The sequence below is a fragment of the Megalopta genalis genome, chromosome 3 (assembly GCF_051020955.1).
Source record: "Megalopta genalis isolate 19385.01 chromosome 3, iyMegGena1_principal, whole genome shotgun sequence".
Lineage (NCBI taxonomy): Eukaryota > Metazoa > Arthropoda > Insecta > Hymenoptera > Halictidae > Megalopta > Megalopta genalis.
The window spans coordinates 8,249,981-8,269,301 of NC_135015.1; the positions used below are offsets into that span (position 1 = coordinate 8,249,981).

A 19,321-nucleotide genomic window follows, 5' to 3' on the forward strand; every position below is an offset into this window, starting at 1 on the left:
ATAGAAGGCTACAAATAGAAGGTTACTTTAAAAATCTATAACCAATGCTTTCTCGCAAATGAACAATAGTCAGAATTGCAAAGTCGCATTATCACGCTTCCTGTGATAAGTTCAAGCAAACAGCGATGTATTTATATTGCTTTCTATTTCTGCCATTTTGCTGATCAATACTTTAACGATATTGTATACATATATCGGCAAGCATCAATAAATTATTCGAAACTATGCTGTGGATCTTTATGCATCTATGACATGCGCAGGTTTGCAGAATGCAAGAACACGTATACGCTAGCGACAGCCAAGAGCGTTCTTATTTTATTGGGTTGGCAAATAAGTAATTGCCGATTTCAGTTATAGATGTCTCTCACTCCCATTTTTATGATATCCGTAAATGTTATATTATAAAATTATTATTATTATTATTATTATGATATTTTCTATTATCCGTGAATGTTAGCAACTAGACAAATTGAATGCAGCGGTCAAGGAAAAGCGACCAGAATTGGTCAATCGTAAAGGTGTCATTTTCCACCAGGACAATGCTAGGCCGCACACGTCTTTGTCCACTCGGCAAAAATTGATGGATATTGGTTGGGAATCGATGTTACACCCACCATATAGCTCTGATCTCGCGCCATCGGATTACCACTTATTTCGATCCCTGGACAACTCCCTTCGTGGTAAAACTTTTAACGACGATGACGCTGTAAAATCTCACTTAACTCAGTTTTTGGCCGAAAAGGATCGGACTTTCTACGAGCGTGGAATTTTCAAGTTGTCGGAGAGATGGCAAAAGATCATCGTACAAAATGGAAAATACATTACAGATTAAACTCCATTCCAAGTAAAAAAAAATTTTTCATTTCATTGAACAAATCGGCGATTACTTAGTTGCCAACCCAATGTTTCCGCCATGAAAAATGGTCTAATTAGTACAAAGCATTCTCAACCTCTGTAACCCCTGAAAAATTCTACACAAATTCAGAGACCATTATAATCGTAACTTCTTTTTTAACTCCGGCCAATAAAAACGTCCGACACGTTGTTGCCGTGTGGACGAGCCGAGTGTTTTTCGTAGACTTCGCGCGAGAGAATCGTCGTCGGTTCCGGATCCCGTTGCTCGTTCCATGCAATTTAACGGCATAATCTTTAGGACCGGTTCAACGTTGCGGGATTGCAAATTCTCGACGAATTTCGGCGCGTCGTTTCTTCCAGCGGCACGCATCACAATCGCCGAAGCGATTTCCGCGTAGATAAGCCAATTCCTTTTTAGCGTTCGGTCAGAGCGTTGCACGGTTTCACCTAGCAGGCGCGTTCGACGGTGGACGCGACAAAATTTTCCTGAAGCAATCGATCGTATTGGCGTAGTCACGAGCCAGCCAGCTTTTGCGATGCTCGCGTTACACCCGGCAATTTTCTTGGTCGGAAAAGAAGAGTGCTCCCGCGCGGAGGATAGAGAAGTTCCATAGAGCCGCGGGCGATCGATATAACGCTATGTTCGCCCGCGATGACGTTACCTGATCACGAGACACGAAGCTTGTGTTTACTTTGCTCGTTACGTTAATCACACTATATTTTTGCTCTGTTAGTCAAACCCTGTTGCATCACGTTGCGCATTTCCGTCGTATTTACGTTTTCAGTACTGTGTGTCGAATGCAACCAGCTTAGAGCCGAAAAATCTAGAATGAAATTGTTTCGCTGGAAACCACGCTCCCGAGAAAATTAAGCTTGAATATTTATCAAGTGCACGTGCGACTGGTTGCAGATAAATTGCCAGGGATTACACGGAAGTAATTATAAGCTCCAGAATGCAAACATTCAAATCGGGTTTTTTTTCTTGAAGCGAAACGATTTATTCCAAGTTTTCTGATGATTATTACTAGACTTTGCGGATCTTTGTGCAAAATAAAAATTGTCTCGGTTAAATACAAGAAATATGAGTTAGATGAGAATGTCATTCCTCTTCTAATAATTGCAATAAGTTGAAAATAATGTAACAGTATCCTCCGATTCTTCTGATGTCTTTATAGTTTTTTGTATTTGATCTATCTATTTTTGCCATAAACGCATAAAATCCGCTGTCTGATTATCTTATACAGTCAGAAAGTGACTGACTGGCACAGAATGGACGCTTTCGGCAATTTCATAACAGTTGTAATTTTTGGCACATTTTTGAACTTGTTCGACAACAACGTCGATCGTATTAGACCTGATGCAGACGGCTATCAATTTGAAACGGCATCTAGAAAATTTGTATTCAGACGGAACAAAAGTTAAGTGCAGGTTTAAATGGAAAATTTGTTCTATGCCCGCGATTCGCTTTCCCATAGAAATACATTGTCCTCGACGGTTGATCTTCGATGCACGTTGAATGGAGCCTGGTAGATCCTAATTAAATGATAATCACACAATCGAGAGCAAACGGTAGCCTCCGTTCGCGGCGAGAATGCTAAACTGTGTCATCACATACCTAAATCGGGCTGACCGTAGTCGGCGAGCATCGCGACGACCATTCTGAGCACTCACGATCCAGCCGCAACAAACTGTTTCACACCAAACAACGTATGATATAAATTATGAAGTGGATCGGTCGGGCCGCGAGGGAAGAGGAGACGAAAAATCCGATGAGAAGCAGTCGATGACCGAAAATGGTGACCAACGCGGATCGAATATGAAAGTTAAGACGGTTCTAGTGTGTACGGTGAATCATCCATTTGGAATAACGTGTAGGCAACCACACATTGTCATGCAAACTACTAGAGATTTGCTTTCTTTTGTATTCGCGGTGTTACCGTAATTTGGAACAGACTATCCAGGACATTTTACGAAAAATGTGTTTCTGTGCTAACGAAATATTGCTGCGGTTTCGTTTTCCTTTGTTTCGTTTCTAAAAATGAATAATTCATTATCGTGCGACTTTCTAAACCACTGGTCGAGAAACTTTGAAAACACGGGGCTGTCGGGACCAATTCCAAAGTCTGGTAACCACAGTGGCGACAATATATTTTTAAATATTAATTTTCGAGTGGCTTGCGAAGTTTGCAAAAATATTTTCAACCATTGCAGATATCTCTAACTCTTTAGCTGAAGAAGTCATCGATGTGGTGTTGCTTTCTTTCTTCTACTCGTCATAACCGTTCACAGTACACTAATTCAACGATTAGACAGACACCGGCAACGATCCATCACATCGTACGTAATTATCCGCGATCAAAAGCTACGAACGAAATTCCTGGTAAACCGCCTAGAATTCTACGGAACGAGAAAAACCTTTCGACTTTGCAAGAAAAAGACCAAAGTCTCCGAAAATATTTTCAGACGTTTCTGCACACTTTGCGGAGCTACGTGCCACTCGAAAATAAATATTGGTTTCGTAAGTACATGGCCGCCACTGTATACGCCCGATGGAACGTCACACCGCAACCTTGGCCCGTGGGATCGACGACCTCGATGGTCGGAAAAATTCGCGGCAGAATTCGCCACCGAACCCCGGCAAGAAATGTCTCTCCTCTTCCCTGGTGCGGCCAGTGTCGAGCACTAAAAAAACCGTATCGAATGCGCGGTCTCGCCCTACCAGACGACTTTCTCGCGTTCGTTGTGTCTCGCGTGTGCCGGGAATGCGGCAGCCGGAATTCCGTCGTGCCGCGTCCTTGACTTTCGCGTGGAAGACGCGTAACTGGCTCGTCCCGCTCGTCCAGGATCGCGATCAACGAGATTCGTTCTACGACTGCGTGAAGCCGAGTGCGGCCTCCGCGATGAATCAACCCCCTTCCCCCAACGAGTCGATGCACCGCTCTGCCCCCTCCTTTTCCCTTTACCTTCACAATGCACTCGACGCCCTCGCGGACCAACGCGAGCGCCGCGACGCCGCCCGACCGGGATCAACGTAAGGGCTGCGCGACGCGCGAAGCAGACAAGAAAAGACAACCGACTCATCACGATTTCAAGGCTTTGTGATCCGTGCTGTTCTCTACCCTTCGATTCAGAATTTGGTTCATTTCGTTTGAAAATGATCGAACTTCAGATTTTAGCCGTGACTTCTTCTAATCGTTTTGTTTTGACCTACACTTGAGCTAAATCTAATTCAGATTCTATTCAGATCTAAGCCAAAAACTTAATTCAGATCTAAATCAGTTCTTGGGGGATAACTATTTGAAAGAACACGTCGATCGGGTTCTTTCCCATTAATTTTAACACGTTCCGTGCCACGTGTACCATCGATGGTACACGCTTGCATGTTTACTTAGTAAACTGAACAAATTGTTTACAAGAAATTTAGAACCGAAGAATCAATTTCCACCGCAAGAATGGGCGTTGATAAGTTTTTGTTACGTTGTTATGTGTACGAGAATTAATAATTGCACGTTTTAGTAAAATATCGAAGTGAAATGAACGTGTTAACGAGATATTTTTGAATCAATTTGTAAATTACAGGAGAAGTAAAAACAATTGTAAGTCGGATCGCGATGAACTTGAAAAAATCTAAAATACTGCAGGAACTTGTTAGAAGTGCCTTTTGACAGGCACTTATTTTATCGTATATTTATCATATACGATTTGTTTTGGAGATTATTTAAATGGTTCTGGAATCATGGACTCATGGATTATTTAAATGTGTCAATCACACCTTTTCTTAGGGTTTTTAGAAGAATTTATTGCTCAGAATCTGTAATTCTGTTTTAAACTGTTGTAAAACTGTTTTAATAACATTCACAGTTCTTTTATATGCAAAAAAATTAGAACTTACGAAGCTGCAGTTGAATATAATTGCTGTGATACCTCAAAATCTACTTAACCAATTTATTTACAATTTTATGTTTATCTCTAGTACGTGAATCAACATAAACCATAATAAAATAAGTTCAAAGTCTCTTTTTTTCTATTCCTTTAAGCTTTCTAAAAAGACATGAAGAAAATTAACAATCGAATCATTCTTCTAGCTTACGATTTTTCTATGTGAAAGTTCACTATTGCATGTTTTATGATAAAAATATAAAAAACAGCATCCAATATAAATTCATACAACAAATATTTGCTGTTTACCAATTATCGCTCCAGCATCAAAAAAGTATACATTGCCGTAGGAGTGTTTTCAACGCCGGGAAATATTAAAAGTTAACAACTTCCAGCTACGATACAAACGTGCTATTCGCACGGAACTTTCTGCTCCATTTGAAGTATAGATTTCCACCCTCAAAGCAACGAGGCGCTTCTTGCGTTACCTGGTACGAGTCCCCTTTTCCTCTTGCGAGCATGTGCTCGCTCGAAGGCGGGTGTAATTGAATTTTTACGGTGGCGAACCGTTCGATATTTTTGCTACTCGTAACGCAAGGTTTTTGCGGGGCCGAGCGCAGTGATGTCGAGCGAATCAATCAACCACGACGATTTTTAAGCGACCGTATATATTTTTTTTTATTAGCGAGCACGAGTCTGCGGAACCGGGACGACGGAGCGGATGACTGTCGATTTTTGGTGGGCGGTTACGTGTCCGCAGGCCTTCGAAAAACTTGATGGAGGCAATTCACGGAGGCAAGCGAATCTAGGCGTTTGTAACCGCGCGCGCGGTTACACCGCCTGACAGCGAGAGCTATGCTAAAAGGTACGAAGGTTGCGTTCCGTCGGATGCTCGAACAGCAATCTTTTTTTGCGTCCAGGCCTCGGACGAGCGACCGTCGCGTGACGGCATTGCCAGGCAAGGTGCCAACGACTGAATCAAGCGACGCGTCAAGAACGGCCGCAGGAAGTGCGTAAAAGTTGACGAGACCGGGCTCCTATTTCTGAAGCACAACACCCCGGACGGAATCCGCGCCGACCCGGCGAGGTAGTTGCTTTTCGGTATCGCGGTGCTAAACGCGCAATCGAAGCTGTGGTAGTTGAATTGATCGGCACAATTTGGTGGGGAAATCGTTATTTCGACAAAGGTCGGACGAAATTCCGGATAACTTCGAGCGCGATACTAATGACTCGTGCTACCCGCTGGGACGACTATAATTATCGCGTGCCACGAGTTCGTGGACTAGCTCCGTTCAATTCACGACTCTTATTCAGCTTTCCCTAAATACAACTTACGTAACGCGGCTTACTTCACCGGCGAACTATGTCCTAATTGTGGCAAATGCAACAACTTCTGGAAAAATAGCTTCACTGGGGTTGCCAGTTCGTTGGTGCACTTATTTGATAATTTTCTCGTTGGAAAAATTCGATTAATTTTAGATATCAGGGAAACGTATACTGTAACATTTTTTTCGTTATTGTGCAGCGTTGCATGGTTATGTAACAACAGATAACAGTGGAAAGAATGCTATAAAAGAACGTAAAGAAAGGCTTGTTAAATAGACTCGACAAGTAACGTAGCAATTGATCCGTATCTGATAACGTGTGAAATAATGCCAGTTTATTCTTCCTCGTTCTTTGTTCACTATCAAAACAGTCGTCGGCGCGAACACAATCGCGTAAAGGCCAATAAACTTTGACTGCGGCCGATGCCAATTAGAAATGTCGATGGCTTTCGTGTATTTCTGGCGAACGTGTCTGGTACTAATTTACTGTTCTAAAATAAAATCGAAGTTGTTTTAATTGACACATTCTGTGAAATTTTGATTATCTAGAATAATCAAAACTTATAATAATAATAATCTCTTTGAATAACTTAATCAATAAAGAAGAAAGAAACTTCGAGCAAATTCGATAAGTCGATACAGATCCTAGTATTCCATGCAGAACCTTATATCCTTCTCTAGCAAACCTTGAATCAAATAGAAGTATCACTGTAACACTAAGGTCAAATGATTCAACATCCCATTAAGTCGAACACATCAAGTTTTGTTAAGTACAGTTGTAATGTCTGTCGCAGCTACAAAAAAAAGGACAAATTCAATTTTTTTATTTTCCACGAAAAACAAAATTCGCAACACTATAAATGCAGTAAGTATAAAAGTATAAACTACGAATTAGTATTTAAGTTTGAATATTAATTTTAATTGAAACAATCGTACAGTTCCTCTGTATTTTTTACGAAGTATTCTAGAAAAAGCTCTGATTTATGTATCAGTGAATAAGAATCTTTAGAATTTAAAATTGTTTACTATCATACTGTCAAAATCATCTCTAAATATTTTGTTGCACCGTTGCCTTGCCTCCGATGACTATGGCCTGGAAGCTGCGCCATGCGAACCACGAGAACACAAAACTAGTCCACCGCTCTGAATGTAATAAAAAAATAATATTATGGTGCTAGCACGATGATGCTGCAGCACACTTTACCACCAAAACACGTAGAATTTTTCAGGATGTCCATTCGTACAAAAATTGTGCACTTTAAAATGGCAAGATGTAGTAAATAAAATTTGAAAAACAGCAGGAAGACTAGAAAAACTGAAAAATATCTATTTATTATTTTCAACGCTCAAAAATTATTAAAGAAATGCGTATCTGAGTCCTGTTTGATGCAATCGATGCAGTGAACATTTATTTGGGCGAAACGTCGTCAGTTATTATAACATACATATTATTTTTTGCCAAATTACTTTTTATTACTAACGAGCTATAATCCTTAACACGTTCCGTGCCACGTGTACCATCGATGGTACACGCTTGCATGTTTACTTAGTGAACTGAACAAATTGTTTACAAGAAATTTAGAACCGAAGAATCAATTTCCACCGCAAGAATGGGCGTTGATAAGTTTTTGTTACGTTGTTATGTGTACGAGAATTAATAATTGCACGTAATACATCAAGTTTTAGTAAAATATCAAAGTGTGAAGATTCGAGTAAAAAAAGCTCGGCACGGAGCGTGTTAATCATTTATCAGATTACTTCTCGCCCAACTCTAGTCCAGTGACATTAAAGTATATGATAGTATCACTGAAATAAACAAGTATTAAAAGTGATCCACATATATTGCCCTCTATAAAAAAAATACAACTACGTTTATCGACATATCGAACGATGTTTATTACAAAGTATACCAGAATGAATAAATATATCTAGCATTCACCCGTAAAAACAGCTTTACGATCTCAATAATTCTGAAAAAAGGAATACTAGTCGTCGTACGATGCAAGTAGGTCGATAGCTGTAGAACTTATCGGAAAATCCAGTTTCCTTATTTCTTCATGATCATGAAAATCCTCTGCGAATGAAGTTTTGTTCTTTTTAACCCAATGGAATCGAACGAAGCTGGTTCTAAAAGCACCGGTCGACATTCGACGCGTTTGGTTTATGGCGGACTTCTGACGAGAAGACAAATGGCCAGGATAATCGACTAACAGGAACGGAGTAAGACGCGTCGGAAGAGTTTCGAGTCCGGCCGACTTTCACAGTGGGGCCCGTTTTGTTCTCCGGAACAAAACGCCGGGCTCTCGGTATAGAAACCGGCGGAATCTCGCGACGCGTTTAATGCCTGCGACGTGTGAAAACGTGGCAATCAGTTTCTCGCGATGGACAGACTTTCCTCGGGATGATTTCTAGGCGAACGGGGACCAACGCGAGAGATCGGAACCGCTGCATACCGCGTGATCCACGTGCGTTACCGTGGAAGGAAAGTTCCGGTTAGTCACGTACAAACTGTGACGCACGCGCCAATTCAAGTCCCAATAAATCGCGCGTATAGACAACCCGGCCCCGGCTCCGTTCCCGTGCAGTCTAGCCATTCTTTTCAGCTTTCCATCGAAACCGAACGACCGTGCCACCTTCTTCGATTACAATCTTATCGGTCCGGGCAGCACTCGCGTAGACGAGTCGCGATTCCTTGAGAACGGAGACTGAATGCGCTGCTGCGGGGTTTCAGAAATTTTGCGAGAATTATGAAAGAGATTCCCGATAGACGCACAGCCGATTGCGTAAGCCGTGCTTTGTTGCTATTGAACTCAGAAATGAATAATTTAGTGGTTGACTAGTTTGATGAATGGCGCGGATGTTCGCGCGAAGTCTTAGTTTCATGAATTATTTCTGCCAGATGGGAACAATGGAGCAGTTTTTTTTTTAGAATTGAGCGGTACGTTGTGCTCTAAGTGGCTGGAATTTCTCTTTCGTTGTAGCTCGTAATACTCGTGGCACTAATTATTGATTTCATTACGTAGAAAAGCGAGGTGTGTAATGTCAATACACATTAATTCGGTACACATTGGTGATAGTAGTTATTTTACGGAACAATGAAATATCAAACGCTGAACGAATGCTACGACGAACAGTTTTCCTCATTGATACAACAATTGCTACAACGAACCAATATGCTACAGTAAATTCTCTCAAATTATTAATTTTTTATTTATTATATTATATATATATATATTAGTATATTATTATTATTTATAGCTCATTACTCGAACCTTGCGGCTCGTTTTTATAATCGTTGACTGTCAAAAACGAGCTGCGAGGCTTTAAAACCGAAACTTCAAACCGAAAAACGAAACTTTAAAATCGATTGTCTCAAAAACGGAATCCCGGTTTAAAAAAATGTTCTAGCAAATTTGTTTCTTATTTTAACGCTCTGCTCGGTTGTACTACGAATATCAATATCAATCAACGTATCCCATAACGAACGAGGTTCTAGAACGAATTACTTCGTTATAGGATACCCCGCTGTACATGTTATACAATCTTCGCAAGAATAGCATTAGTGAAATAAAATCATATGATTTTGTTAGTTCACTGAACAACAGATCGAACTTTAGATTAAAAGCCGCACAACATTTTCTCCGATATCCAACCTTTGTTCTACTACTAACTGCGGCGGAGGCAGAGTGTGGTCAATATTGCACTGACGTAATAAAGATTGCCAATAATGTACCAATGAGGTAGTTGCAACACAGTATTGTTATTTGAGTATCAAACTGCTTGAGTATACCAGGTGTCTCGAGATCACATGGTCTCGTTGCAAACTGGAAACACACACGAGAAATGCGAGAACGTTTATCCGTCCCCCTCCAATTAGGATTCTGTGACACTGGAAAAGACGTATTCACGATTCCCACGGAACATTACGAAGTCACTGAAAATCCACCGTATCTCGGAGAATGAGTGAAGCGAAAGGATGAACATCTTTCCGAACGAAGAAGAATCACTATAAGTTATAACGTAAACACATTCTTGACTCGCGATGACAGATCCTAACTCGAGCAATGCGCGGATTAATCGATGAAATGTTCCGAATAAACGGAATAAAATCGCAATCTTCGCTGCAGATACAAATTCAATGGAATCAGGTTTCCAGGCTCTTTTGAATATTCTGTCGATGCCGTTCAGTTAATACGGGACTGTTCCGCTTGTCAACAGCTGGCAACAGGTTGTCTGGGAAGTGGCAGACCGTTCGCAGTCGCGAAACGTAAACAGATCGAGTTTTTTTCGTCGCCGACATTGAAATCGAAATATTAAACGTCCCGGGTGCAGTCTGACGACATTCCAACCGGGATTCAATTGGAACCGTCGAGGCCCATTCGTTCGAGAAACATGCGACGAGAAGAATCTATCGAAGAAGCCGAACGGGGGATAGAAACTCGCGGGGAAGCCAAAAGAAAAAGGAGTCGAACAAGCCCGCTATGAGAGAGCGTTGCGTTCGGGATTATTAACTGGACATGTTGCAGACCCGTGAGAAATTAAATGATCGGTCAGCGGTCTCGGGTCCCATAATTTACATAGATCAATCACGGTAACGTCCATTGCGATTTCTACATTCCTCCCACTAAATTACAAGACCCTTGACTTATACGAGATTCCGAACAGAACAATTCTACGCTTCGATGTTCGATGCTAGAAGCATTAACTGCAACGTGACCGAATTGCAATATCGTTTTAAAACTGTACAAATTTGTTAACCCTCTTTAGCTCGAAAATAATCGATGTAACTAAAAACTATTTAACACGCGAATTTTACGTGACTTGCCCAAGGTGCCAACATGAATTTTTCATTATGCGACGCATATTAGGTTGAAATATTATTTACAGCAGATAAGTTTAGTTGTATAAACTCGTTTTATGCATTTTTCGTGGCGGGGGTCACCGGTGACCCCCAAGGCGCCGCAGACCATTTTTGCGATTATATTTCAATCACCGAGTTTAGGATGAAGTTAGCGATGTATTTAGTGAAATGTTCTAATGATGAAGATTGCACTTCACCAAGCGATTACGTACAGAAAAAACGTCGTCATGAACTTAAAAGGGAACCGGGAAGTATGCGAAATATAAGGCAATTTTGCGAATTGTGTTATGAAAAAAATGCAAAACAGCTAGGAAGAATGAGAGCAAAGAATTGCACTAAGAAAGTGGCGACATATTGTGCTGACTGTTCTGGTTCACCTTTTCTGTGCCTACCGTGTTCCAATGTGTTTCATCGTTATGCGCACAAATAACATGTATATTTTCCTTGTATTAATAAAATTATTTTTGCATGTTCTGTACGGCATTAATTTCTTCAAAGCATTACGGAAACAATGGTATTATTTAGAAATTTATAAGTATCGATGTTTACCCTAATTATGTATTTTAACTATTTGTCGCGTCGCCGGTCACCGGTGGCCCCCACGGCGCTGTAGCCAAGTCGAGTACGTGTTAATATCAACTTCTAGATATGAAACAAGAGATTTATAATTTTGTAATAAAATTGAATTTTCCCTGGTGTACGAAGCAAGATCTGAAAATCAAGATGTAAAATGATTTTGGTTATAAAAGAGAAACCACAGAACAAAATACTTTTAGCATGTTGCAGCTAAAAGTGAAGTTACATTAAAACGTAGTAATAAATCGGTGCATGCGACTTCAATGTTACACAGAGCAATAAGAGATTAAGATAAAAGCGTCTACCTAATAATCTGTGACAAAAACATCCACTTGTACGTAGTGAATCTTTATTGATTCGATTTTGTCTGCTAAGAAAATAGTTTAATCACTCGAACAAAGTAATGTCTCGATCATTATACGGAAGAATCGATGCCATTCGATTTACCAGTTTTCACCATTCCTACAAATGATATGGCAAAGTAACAGATACTTCAGTCGTCACGATTAAATTATCAATACACGAAACAACTGGAAAACAGTGGTTACTATAGTCGCGCAGTAAACACGGAGATATCCATAAATTGGTCGATTATTTTTAAAATGATCAGACATGATCTCTGACGGATAGTTTTACATATGCTAAAGTATATGCTTCATAATGACTTAATTGCGGCAATGCCCCGCACAGCCATTTTCAAGTAAAACTGAGCTCTCGGACACTAGAATTAAATTATTATCGTGTGCACTGAAATACTTCTCTGAAAATATAGTTCTCATGCAGTGATATTCATTTCCTGGCAGCTTGCTACGAAAGAAGAACAAGAACTGCGTCTGTAGGCAAAGGTCATCACGCCGTAGATGCAGGTGTGTGAGAAGACGGTCTTAATGATTTGCGAACGGACTCAGGCATTCACGTCGCTCCGTTCGGTAATATATAAGCGGGTTTTTAATCGGTATCTGTGTGAATCGAGATTCGCGATATTCTTTTTCTCCCGCCACGGTGAAGGATCCTTCCGCGATGGTACTTACGGCAAGGAAACGGCGATGATCGAAAACGTGGCCGGCCAATGATTACGTAACGGTGTTAAAATAATTAGTACGTATTACATGGTGCAGCGTTGCGGCCATAATTAGTGGTCACCTCGCAGAAAGAAGCTAGAACGAGGCTCTGATTCCGATCGAGGTTCCTGTTCAGGAGATCGGCTGCGAAGCTGAATTACATTGGGATTGCTCTTGTTAAATCATTATTCGAAGACAATTAATGCCGCCATGGTTCTTGACTCGAGACTTTTTCTTACTTGCAGATTTCACATTTGCTTGTTTTCTACAGAATGGAGAAGTTTCGTTACAACGATTGTAGTAAAATCTTCTATGTGCTATTATTAGACTGCGGATATTATGCATCTATAACAAAAATGAATGATTGAAACACGAGATCGTGACGCTATTAGTAGAATTCAACAATTTGATTGCATTATTTATAGCTCATTACAGCTATTCGATATAGGCATAAATGTCTAATGCATTTCCAGTTTATTGCAATCAATGCAAAACATTTTTATTTTGCATAAAGATACGCACACTCTAACTGTTATAATCATTAACGGTAAAAGCATCTGCTTTTGTCTATTTTCTATCAGAAAATTCTCCTGTGTACGAACTATTACAAAAATATTAAATAAAATTCTAACAGTTATCTGAATTAATCAGTCTTATCGCGCTTCGAGATGATAGCGGCACGCGACAAAAAAAAATTAACCTTGATCTTCGGTTGGTCATGACGACGATATTAGTGAACAATGATTCACCGGGGTAACTTTCCGCTGTCGAGACTAAAGTTCTACGACTTCATCAGCCTTCGGAACTGCTGTCAATGTTAAGCATAATCATTAGACCCCCGTCGGGTAGAATTAAGTCACCGACTAATAATAAATCTTTGTCTTTTATCGTCTGGGATAATCTCGTCTATAGATTGCGAAAAAATGAACTTCCGTCTTTGATGCAGCTAGACTATGAAGTCGCAAAGCGCACCTTACAATGTAGCTACCTATATGCTTGCATCGTATAATTCTTTCAGAAGAATTGGACGTGCAGTATCGATTCCACCTGCACTGAACAATGCATGCGAAACTACCGCTGCAACTCCGCGAACTGTTTATCAATAAAACGAAACCATTCGTTGAGCGACGAGTTAGGGTTAGAGCTAGTGCCGATTCGCATAAATGCCGGTCAATTTAAAGCATCCTACATCGTTTCCTGTTTACGACATCACCGACTCGATCGCAGTGAACGTGAAATCAACCGAAGTGATCTATCGAAGATACGTAGGTATTCTTAATATAATCGGAGTTCTCAACTCCTTCGAAATAGGAAAACTAAATTGGCAAACGGATACGTTGGTTTGTCCAGTAATTAATAAAATAGAACATTGAATATTGTTCCCCATATCAGGATTTTTAGTGTAGTGGTAAAGCTCTATTAAAATTTCGAATTCAATTTCAATGAGAAATGTAATAAAATTTCTATTTCTATTAAAAATCTATTACAATTCAAATTCATAATAAAAATGCACTATAATGAAATTCAAATCGATTAATCTTCTCTATTAAAAATCCGCTATATTTTAATTTTCTCATTTTTCTATAGCAATAATAACAGCCATAGAATGTTGATAATAAACTTTATTACGTTCTAAAAGTTAGTAGACGCCATAAACGTATAAACATTCGCAGTCCGATGATAAGTAACGATCCCATAAACTTCACTTCGAACGAAAATGTGATAAATGAATTATCGTTTGTTTTTCAATGTAGTCTCCGTGGCAATAAAATCTCCATGCAATAAACACATTTCATTCCTGGATACTTGTGCGTGCTAGAAAGATCTAACGAATTTTTTCCCATTGTTTCTGCGATTATCACAAGCCATTTGTTTCGCGCTACTTTCTATCCTCGTCACTAATTAGTTTTCTCGATCCACGCTCCCGGAACATTTCCATTTTTCTAAACGTTTCTTACGCCGACACGCCATAACCAACGATAAGACAACCATAAATTCCTCGTGCCTAGGAAGTTCCTGAACCTAAGAACTACGAGAGACTTTTAACTGCCGTTATTACACTGGCAATAAGTTAGTGCGTGCAACGCTCGGTCTAGACAAATTAGAGGTTCGTTAGCACCGAATGAGATTGCTACCAAGTTTTCTAGCCTCTTCCATCTAGTACCTACAATGATTACGATTTCTTTCACCGGGGTCGTAGAAACGAAATGTTCGCCTGTCCTTGTAGTATTCTTTATAATGCCATTAAGTCAAGATTAAATCGAAAGAGAATTCATCGCTGTTCCTAGACACTCCAAAACAATAACGGGTGTACCGTTATCGGGCCGGCGGTTCTGCACCATGGAGAATAAATAAATGCAACCTACTTAAAACCATACACGTCATCTGTTGCAACCATTCGATAGATCCAGCCTCGATCCGAAGAGAAAACGCGCGATTCTTGCCGCGTCACGGGCGTATCGATGTGGTTCCAAACGTTTTAACGGGATTTCGCTGTCAAATATTAATAGAAAATATTGGATGCATTCGACACGAATGTTCTTACCATTGCCAAGCACGCACGGAGTGCATAAATGGTAGGGCAAATAGAGCAGATCGGCAAGGAATATCTATTACGGGCGCGTTTATTGACGCCACCGTCGCTAGCAAAGTCACGTTTACATTGTAGTACACGAGCTGGGCGTGATGTGTGCTTGTAACGCACGCGCAATACTTCAAGAGTTTCAGAGACGTTTATGCGAGGCAATCATTTCGAAAGCTCGAGATTATTTTCTAGAGAAATTAACAGTCAGGATATGGAACGCCTGGATTTATGTTGCAGTCCTCCCAATTACCGAACGATCAATCGATTCGATCGATAGAGATATCTATTTTTGTTTCGACTGATAAGGATAGGTCCTTATCCTGTTAGTCCCTAACTTTTTGATCAGCCTTTTGATAATGGTAGAGCTTCGAATACTGGAGTCTTAATGTCAATTTCTTTTTTTCTATGCAAATATACGCGCAGATGATTATTTTAAAGTTATCTCCTAAATGAAATTTACAAAAGTAAAAAGTAAATTAATTATTATCGTAAATACTGTAATAGTTTTGTTTCAATTTTAAATAGTGTACGAGTCGATGCTTATCCCAAGAATATCCGAATATTAAAATGCTCAAAATCTGAATAAATAGGTTTAAGTCTTCTAGGTCTTTCGGGTCAACTAAACAAATATTTTTAATTAAATAATATTGTAAATAAAGAATTGTTAATCTTAATTTAAATAATTTTAAAATAATCAGCTACATGTATGTTCGCAAAGAAGAAAGACTTTGTTTTAAAAGTAATATTTGCACCATTAGTTTCAGTATTTGAAGATCTACCATTCTACAAAGGCTAACCAGGAAGTCAGAGTCACAGTTGGGAACCTCTCCTGGCGAGGCTGATCATCGAAATACCGCGTCCTTGAATTTGGTGCTTAAATATTTGGTCCTTAAATTTCCTGCACGGTCTATCAATTAAAGCGATTACTGCCCGTGATTCGAAGGTGAAAGTCGACAGGATGGTTTATGGTGCTTTATGATAGACCGGAAAAGGACAATCTGCACGGTGGTTAACAACAAGGCAGTTAATAAAATTGAGAGCACCATTGACTCACAAACCCAGCGACCTTAATTTCGGACTAGGTTAACACGAGCTGCCTATGCGCTAAACGAGATTTCTATAGATCGTTCGACAGACGGACACATTTTCGGAATGTAATTATGGCGAGTCGATCATCGATGTTTAAAAACCGATGGCACGTGGCCTCACCACCGGACATAAATGGCCGACTTCCTTCCGTTAAAATTCGTCGGAGCATGTCTAATGCCGGCGGGATCTGCGATCGTGAAACGCTTACTAAACGGGCACTGTCGATTGCTGGACGTATCCAGGAAAAGCGTTGATTAACCACATTCGAAAAGATGAAAATATTGGGTTGACAACCAAGTAATTGTCGATTTGTTCAATGAAACAAAAAATTTCTTTTTACTTGGAATGAAGTTTAATCTGTAATGTATTTTCCATTTTGTACGATGACCTTTTGCCATTTCTCTGACAACTTGAAAATTCCACGCTCGTAGAAAGTCTGATCCTTTTCGGCCAAAAACTGAGTTGAGTGAGATTTTACAGCGTCATCGTCGTTAAAAGTTTTACCACGAAGGGAGTTGTCCAGGGATCGAAATAAGTGGTAATCCGATGGTGTGAGATCAGAGCTATATGGTGGGTGTAACATCGATTCCCAACCAATATCCATCAATTTTTGCCGAGTGGACAAAGACGTGTGCGGCCTAGCATTGACCTGCTGGAAAATGACACCTTTACGATTGACCAATTCTGGTCGCTTTTCCTTGACCGCTGCATTCAATTTGCCCGGTTGCTAACATTCACGGATAATAAAAAATGACATAATAATAATAATAATAATAATTGTATAATAATAATAATAATAATAATAATTGTATAATAATAATAATAATAATAATAATAATAATAATAATAATAATAATAATAATAATAATAATAATAATAATAATTGTATAATAATAATAATAATAATAATAATAATAATAATAATAATAATAATAATAATAATAATAATAATAATAATAATAATTGTATAATATAACATTTACGGATATCATAAAAATAGTAGTGAGAAACATCTATAACTGAAATCGGCAATTACTTAGTTGCCAACCCAATAGATATCACAGATAAAGGTAGCTTTGAAAATGGTGTAGAAAGATACGAATCTCATTTGTTGCTTTTTAATTTAGTTTTAGTCTACCGAACTCGAGATAGATGGCTGAAACTTCGGTTAATGGGCGATTATACTTCACCAGTATTTTCTAAAAGGATTACTCCAGGTTTATTAAGAACTTTCTTGTGCCGTGGAAGAGTACGGAATTATCTCGTGGTACACCTAATTACAAAAGTAAATAATATTGTGGACTGCTGAACTTCTAGAAGACTTTTCCAATATATTATTGCAATAATATATTGCATATGCTTTTAAACATAAATATGCATACATATGCAAAATAAGAAATATATTTCTAGAATCGCCTGATCATGACATTAATTTCTATCCAGGTCACACTGCTGCACCCATCTTCTAAAAAAAAAATTGCATTTGTATAAACATCCGCAGTCTAACGATGACCAAAGGTGGCTTCTTCTGTATATGCTCTGCGAATAACCGTTTCATGTATACGTGACAATCTTAGGTCGACACTGATAATGTTGGTGACGCAAATGAAGTTATTTTGGAATTGTCACTACCCTTCCGGTGACTAATGTAGCAGATGCGGTGAGATAAACAGTTTGAGTCAAAGTAAACATTGTCAGATTACATGATTGCTGATGTGCTTCCAAATATACCTTCAATTTATCTATTCTAAAAGCATTGATTATCCACAACCTTGTAGGCAGACAAAAAAGTGCAGTTCGAGATTGTGAAAGTAGCAACGAACTTAGTCTGCGATTTAACATCTCAATCCTGGATACTCGTGGCGAATTTAAATGCACGCTCGATGCAGCCGTCACGAATCGTCAGACGTGCGAATAAATCGCGTATTAAGAACGAGCAGCAACCTCAATATAATCACAATCAATTCAGAGTCCCGGCACACTTCGGATGCCCCTAAGTATGTATATCGGGGAAATAAACAAAAGGCCGCGCGGTATAAAGATCTGCAATACGCAAGTTTGGGAATCGCGTATTCAAAGGCGTCGTTGTCGAAGAATAACAACAGTGCGAGCTTATTCAAACAGCGCACGGATAAAATGCGAAAGCGTAGTGTTATTGATCCGCGACAGACAGCCTAAGATCGCTATCGTCACGATGCTTCTAGAATATTGCTGAATCGAGGAAACTCCTTGGCGGTAGCCGAATGGATTAACCGCGTACATCAACGGAACAACGTCGAGAAGAATTGAAGTGGCAGACACGCGACGTCGGGGTGTGCCCTGACTTGCTATCCACGCCGAAACGGATATTATACCATCGCAGAAAGTGCTCGATCGAAACCGCTAACGTAATCGGTTTATGAATAATCTAAGAACGGAACAACCCTTGCAATGCCGATGGAAGATGATGCAATACGAAACGAAATTTCGGGTACCGGCGAATGTAGTGGACGATCTGTGTAAGCCGACTAATGCCAGCGATGCACAATGGTCTGGGAATACGGTTTCTTTGGCTTAAATTATTTCAGCGTTGTTTCAAGGTTCAAGCTTATAGTCTCGGCATCGGCAGCTAGAATATTATCAAGACAAAAATATATATTAACAAAAAATTACATCGCACAGTGGTCTGGAGTGAGGATATTTTTAACAAAAAGTCAATTTCTCAACTTTAATTTACGGAAGAAATGCTGAAACTTCGTTAACCGGAATATTACTTTTATCAGATGACTCTGTAAATAAATATAATACACAAATTTTAAAATTGAAGTTTAAAGTATTTGATTTAATTACACGGTTAGGAGCATTAAAATACTAGTTTGTCCTATGTTTTGACATTTAATGGTAGCTATATTTTAGTTATTTAATTACGATTTAGGCAGATTTTAATTTACATGTGAGTAATATAAAGATGAGCGAAGGATGTTATTGCCACTGTTTATAATTTCAATAAACACTTGCTTTTGACTTTGGGTCTTGGAATATCGGACCTGTTGGTTCGTTGGTTTGTTTAATCTTTTACATTAAAAATAAGTTATTTTAAGAAATATTTCAT

The 19,321-nt window shown here is 39.3% G+C and overlaps 1 protein-coding gene across 14 annotated transcripts in view; it reads right to left on the reverse strand.

The window, feature by feature from the left end:
• LOC143259034 (uncharacterized) overlaps positions 1-19,321 on the reverse strand; it is a 448,485-nt gene that overhangs the window by 424,262 nt on the left and 4,902 nt on the right. For 5 of the 14 annotated variants that reach the window (XM_076519816.1, XM_076519811.1, XM_076519804.1 and 2 more), the window contains exons 1-2: positions 3,575-3,729; positions 2,471-2,543 (exon numbers count right to left, since the gene is read on the reverse strand). The exons of the other annotated variants lie outside the window; for them this stretch is intronic. In XM_076519816.1, coding sequence (XP_076375931.1) covers positions 2,471-2,513 — 43 coding nt within the window. In that variant the 5' untranslated portion in view covers positions 2,514-2,543; positions 3,575-3,729. Of the gene's footprint in view, positions 1-2,470; positions 2,544-3,574; positions 3,730-19,321 lie in introns of those variants that run through there. 14 annotated transcript variants of the gene reach the window in all.